The sequence below is a fragment of the Notolepis coatsorum genome (genome assembly GCF_963971535.1).
Source record: "Notolepis coatsorum genome assembly, chromosome: 17".
In the NCBI taxonomy this organism is placed as follows: Eukaryota; Metazoa; Chordata; class Actinopteri; order Aulopiformes; family Paralepididae; genus Notolepis; species Notolepis coatsorum.
The window spans coordinates 100,772,459-100,778,458 of NC_140181.1; the positions used below are offsets into that span (position 1 = coordinate 100,772,459).

Here is a 6,000-nt window from a genome sequence, read left to right on the forward strand (position 1 = left end):
TTGAATATGGGAGTGTGATTATGCCATTCTTGAGGGTTAGGATATTTCTTTTGTGTTTCCCGCCATGTTCTGATTGCATGGGTAATTATGGGGCCAAATTCCCGCTCACAATGCTTGATTGAAAGTTTAGTGTGTGCTATGTCTTTCAGTCTCTGTGGGGCTACTATGTTTTCTTCCAATTCTCTCCAAGATACCAAAGCCTGGGGATCAAACCATATTTTCAATGGTCTTAATGTGAAAGCCTTAAAATATTGTAAAAAATCTGGAACTGCCATGCCACCGTCTGCTTTATTTAAACCTCTTGATTCTTGATTCTTGATTCTTACTAAGTATCACTTCAACAACACAAAAAAGAAATGGAAGCTCAACTCTTGGCTTCTGTGATATCGCAACCGCTGCTAAATTTATACATCTCATTTACACTGCATAGAAGACCCGCTCTGCCGTCTGTCTCAGGTCTATATTAGGCACACGGAGTCTGGCACACACACGCAGTCTGCGGTGGGTTTCAGTGCTCCATCAAAATTATTCTGAGACGGCAAGAAGAACGAGGAAAAAAAGTGTCTCTCTCCAGGAAGGGAAGGGAAGGGAGGATGATGACAACTGCTATCATCGACTAAATCAAAAGGCAGCTGTGACAAGGCATCAAAAAACAATCAATTGTGTCTATTGTCAACTATATGATCCACAGAGGGTTGGCGACGTCTGTGATTTCAACACACAAAGTCAATGTGACAACGATCGCAGAGGATCGTACTCGTGTGATGATGACGAGATGAAGGGGAAGTGGAATATCTTCAAACAGTGATAAACCCATGATAACCGACATTAAATCCAATTGTTGCGTGACTTACTGCGGCTAGTCTGTGGCGCTTTCACTTCATGGTTACACTGGGCGCGATAGGCCGACACTCCCGTTGCCACGCCCCCCCCCCCCCCCCCCCCCCCCCCCAGTCAATTCGGCATGAACACACACACGCACTTGACCTCCATGACCTCCACTTTCAGCCTCTTAGGGCAAAACCTGTGGCCTCTAGAGAGGGTGGACATTTTTGTCTCAGAGCTGCTGGTCGCAGCTAAAAAAAAAAGGGATAGACCACACAGTACTAAGGGCAATAACATGACCTGGGAGGGGTAGAAAGAGCTGTCTGCAATAAGAGCTCTGTCCAGACACAGAGGAGCACTGTCCTCTCTCCCTCTCCCTCTCCCGCTCCTTCTCTCTCTCTCTCTCTCTCTCTCTCTCTCTCTCTCACTGACAATGAGGTCATGTGTTACTGCCACAAGCAAAATGATAAAGAAGTGCAGAAGCCTGAAGACCAGAGAAGGCAATACTGCTCAACAGACGATCAGACAGCATTTGCATTCTTTCAACTGCTATGCCATGAAATACCTGTAGGGTTCAATGTCATCAGCATCATCAATCAATCATCATTATCATTATCATCATCATCATCATCATAGATGTACAGTTTCACTAAATACAGTGTCTCTCTGGTCTGCCATATAGTTGTCACCCTTTTATGAAGAAAATTAACTACAAATAAGGAGTCGTGTTTTTTTTTTTTTTTTTTTTATCTTATGCTCAGAAATGTTTAGAGATTTTTAATGTTTCTGTTTGTTTTTTACTTTGACAAGGCTGCCAGTGAACTGTGTTCGGCTCTGCAGTAGAAGTGATTAGAAACAGTAATGTGATGTCACTGACCACTTCAGAACAAGGCATTACAAGGATATTATTCACATTAGGGGGAGATGTAACTGAAAGCACAGGCGTTCAGTATATAGGCTCTGACTCCCAGCATATGGGGGGAAAGGTCAAATCAGACTATGGCCCCGACTCAGCTCTAGGTTGTCATTGTTTGGAGAGGCCTCTGTAGGTTATGGCTGGAAATAGATTTTTTTAATAAGTCAGTAGTTAACTATGGCTACAATTGTGTGGTTTTCTTTTGCTGCCTGGAATGGCTTTGACATTGATGAGAGTCTGGAGCCAAAGAGAGTTTTGTTTGTTTGTTTTCTGTAGTGAAACCCGGAGATAAGTTTTGTTTTTGTTTTTGTTTTTTGTAGTGAAACCTGGATAATTTAGCTGCAAATGCAGTCTACTGCTTCCAAATTGAAATGGCCAATGCTAGATCAATAGATTCTTCCATTTGGGCAAAAGCTCTCTTCAAAGCCTGATGTGTAAAGCGAAGCATTTTTCACCAGTGTAAACGGGGCCTGTAAAGTAGAGCATTCTTTTAGGCTACATAAGGCGAGCAGCAACCATTTTACACGCTAACGTTACGCATGACATGCATTTGAGTTAAAGGTAGAATCTGTAATGTCGCCAAACAGCAACCTCTAGGCAAAAGATGACAACATGGTACTGCACTTTGTTTACAGTTTGTTTGTGTGTCTGGTGTTTGTTTGGGTTAGATTTCAGGGGGCATATAGGGGAGGGGTTGCTACTGCAGCTGGCCAAACCTTGGGTTCTGCGAAGAGACGTCTGGAGAAATTCACAGTATAATAAAGTTACTAAAGTTCAAACCACACATCAGACCAAAACAAAAAAGTATACAAAGTGCACTACCAAGCGGGGCTCTTTTGCCTAGAGGTCGCTGTTTGATGCAGATTCTACCTTTAAAGCTGCAATAATTAAATACTAATTTAGAAAGACACGTCATTATTCGTATTTGATTAGGCTAGCGACCTACTGTTAGGTATAGCGACCTCTGTAACATCGTCGTAGCTCTGTTACGCTCCGTGCGCATCACCGTGCACGATTATTTTGGGAGACAAACTGCATAATCCAAAATAAAAGCCTTGTGCGCATACAGTCTTACTATAGGCTACAGTCAACCATACAAACACACAACTTTAAGTAAAGCTGATGATCACCGACCAGACCCTGTCCTCTAGTCAAAACACAGCAATACAAAGCATATCTTCAGCTAATATTTGAAGTTGATGTTCCTTATGCTTATCCTATTGCATGGCCTGAAGTTATGCAACCCTTGGGTGTTGTTTTGTCTCGTCAATAAGATAAGATAAGATAAGATAAGATAAGATATTCCTTTATTGATCCCAGGGGTGTTGGGTGTTGTCTCGTCTCGTCAATAAGATAAGATAAGATATTCCTTTATTGATCCCAGGGGTGTTGGGTGTTGTCTTGTCTCGTCAATCAGATAAGATAAGATATTCCTTTATTGATCCCAGGGGTGTTGGGTGTTGTCTTGTCTCGTCAATAAGATAAGATAAGATAAGATAAGATATTCCTTATTGTTATTGATCCCAGGGGGGTTGGGTGTTGTCTTGTCTCTTGACTCTTGTCTCGTCAATAAGATAAGATAAGATATTCATTTATTGATCCCCTTGTAAAGGAATATTATCGTATCGTATTGACAAGACAAGACCCAAGGGTTGCATAACTTCGGGCCAATAGGATAATAAGGAATGGGAGGCAGGCTGCAGGAGCGCTCAGCCGGACCGGCTCCAGTGTGGCATCCTGCTGGGAGAGACGCGTCCAACGAAACAGCTGATACCAAGGGATCCTGTGCAGTCATCAAAACACCCCTAGCGTGATTATTATCGACGACAATAACAAACCCCCCGCTTTACTATTATGCGAAATAACTGTCCACCGGCCAGCAGGGCACAGACAGAACTGACCTGTTTTTCAACGGCTGGCTCTTCAATTCGTAATACGTTTTTGGTTCCTCTTGAAACTCTTCTCCGACCTCGAAGTCGGGAACTATTCCCGATTCCGACTGCATACCGCGACAAATGTCAACTTTTTGAAAATAATGTCAAACGAAAAGTAAGGAACGGTTATTTCCAACGCGGTACTACTAGTTTGCTATATAAAACACACGCGAGTCGCCTCTCGCTCCGAGACCCAGAGCGCAAACGCCGCACAAAAATCTGTAGTTCTCCGGACAGGCGTAGAGGAGCGCAGTGCCCAACGTGGGTCTGGCTGACAGAGGGACTACAAGGACCAGGATACTACAGATCTGTCAATAGACCACAGCACTTCCGCGTTATATGGAGCTCGTGAGGGGGAGAGCGCGCTGTCATCATCAAATGAATGAATGTTGATTTATTAGAGCCTTGACATAAGTGGTTGTAGCTACTGTACGGCTAGCCGCTTAGACCTACCTTGTGCACACAAACAGTACTGTATTTGCAAATCTGGTATGGCATAGATGTAGATGTAGCAGTACTGTCTATCTGTATGTCATGTATGTCATATATGTCCTGATGAATTGAAAATGGGGGACCCTGATGTAAACAAGACGAAAGTCTTTCTCTGGTCTGCATCCCCTTAACAATTGTGTGTATTGAGCTGTACTGGTATTGTACCCATTCTGCAATCTGTTAAATAAAGTTTTCAATCAATCAATCACTTCCGCGTTCCGCTGCACATTCATTGATTCTGATCTATATTGTTATGGTTTGTAACCGACCCCAATCGCACAACACAAGACAGGTATGAGGGTAAGCCAAGAAACGGGCATTTATTGAAACAGAAGGAAAAAACGGCACTGTCCCTTTAAGGGAGAAACACAAAATACTGGAATAACAAGAAGGGAAAGGTACAGTGCCTTTAAGAGGCGAGCTGGCTAAGGGGAAGGCAAGGGAAGTCAGGAACAGGGAGGAACTAGGGGGAACTGGACAGGGAGGACTAGAAAGGGGAGAAGGGACAGAGGCCCGCGGAGGCGGGCTGGGGACAAACAGGGTAAGGCCTTGGAACAGGACGAGGGCAGGAGCTGCATACTGGAAAAGAGTAAACACACAGTGAGCAAATGTTCCAAAACACAATCCCAAGTGAAAAATATCTTCGTGTAAATACACAGTGAGAGTGAAGTCCAAAAAACAATCCAATGTGAATAATATCTTCGGTGTGAAACAAATACACAGTGGGAGATGTAAAGTCCAAAAATATTATCCCAGTGAAAACAAACAAAGGCACACGCTGGGTGAGTGACTGTCTGATTAAAAAGGTGGTAATCTTCAGTGTTATAGAAACACACGAAAACGGAATTTGATCAAGACAGTCAGTAAAAACTCACCCAGACGTTTGTGCGCAAAGAGCGCTGGAACAGCAGCGGGGCGAGAGCGTCGCCACCGGGGAGCCGGCTGTCCGAGCGGAGGTCAGAGTGGTGCGCCACTGCTTGGAGTGCGCGCCGGTACAGAGAGACGCATCTGGAGTGCGTCTGCGTGGAGGAGCGTGCCAAGCTCGGAGGTCTGGATGATGCGCGTCTGCTGGGAGTGCGCGCTGGTACGGAGGAGCGTGCCAAGCTCGGAGGTCTGGATGATGCGCGTCTGCTGGGAGTGCGCGCTGGTACGGAGGAGCGTGCCAAGCTCGGAGGTCTGGATGATGCGCGTCTGCTGGGAGTGCGCGCTGGTACGGAGGAGCGTGCCAAGCTCGGAGGTCTGGATGATGCGCGTCTGCTGGGAGTGCGCGCTGGTACGGAGGAGCGTGCCAAGCTCGGAGGTCTGGATGGTGTCTGGGCGTCTGCAGCGCGGAGGTCTGGATGTGCGTCAGGACGACTGCTGCGCGGAGGTCTGAAGTGGATCACTGGGATGCCTCCCGTGGAAGTCTAGGGAGCGCAGTCCAGTCTCTCCCTCAGGCAACGGCGACAGGAGGCGAAGGCTGGAGCACATCTTTACGCCGGAGATAAAAACAGCATAGACAGAACAGAGGACCTCCCGAAGGAGTCTTGATGATAGAGAATATGATACCGAAAGTTACGGCATGTTACAACACGACCCCACGAGGAACAGAGTGGAAGAGCCAGGTACTTAAAGGCCACAGGGGAACTAATTAAATCGCACCACAGGTGCGAGAGGTAATTGATAATCGAACTAAAAGTGTGAGTTCGGCACCAGACCAATCAAACACATAATGACAGGTAGTACAAGGGTGTGGCCGCTGAGAGCAAACGAGAGTAACGAACAAGAGGGTGGGGGCTAGAGAGAGTGAGTGAGAAGGAAATTCCCCAACAGTAGGCTTAAAGGAAACAGAGA

The 6,000-nt window shown here is 45.8% G+C and overlaps 1 protein-coding gene across 1 annotated transcript in view; it reads right to left on the reverse strand.

Annotated features, from left to right (window-relative positions):
- LOC311243549 (microphthalmia-associated transcription factor-like) overlaps positions 1 to 3,746 on the reverse strand; it is a gene marked incomplete at both ends in the record, with an annotated part of 94,699 nt that extends 90,953 nt beyond the window's left edge. The window contains 1 exon segment of the mRNA XM_084332804.1: positions 3,630 to 3,746. Coding sequence (XP_084188930.1) covers positions 3,630 to 3,746 — 117 coding nt within the window.
- Positions 3,747 to 6,000: the final 2,254 nt, after the last annotated feature.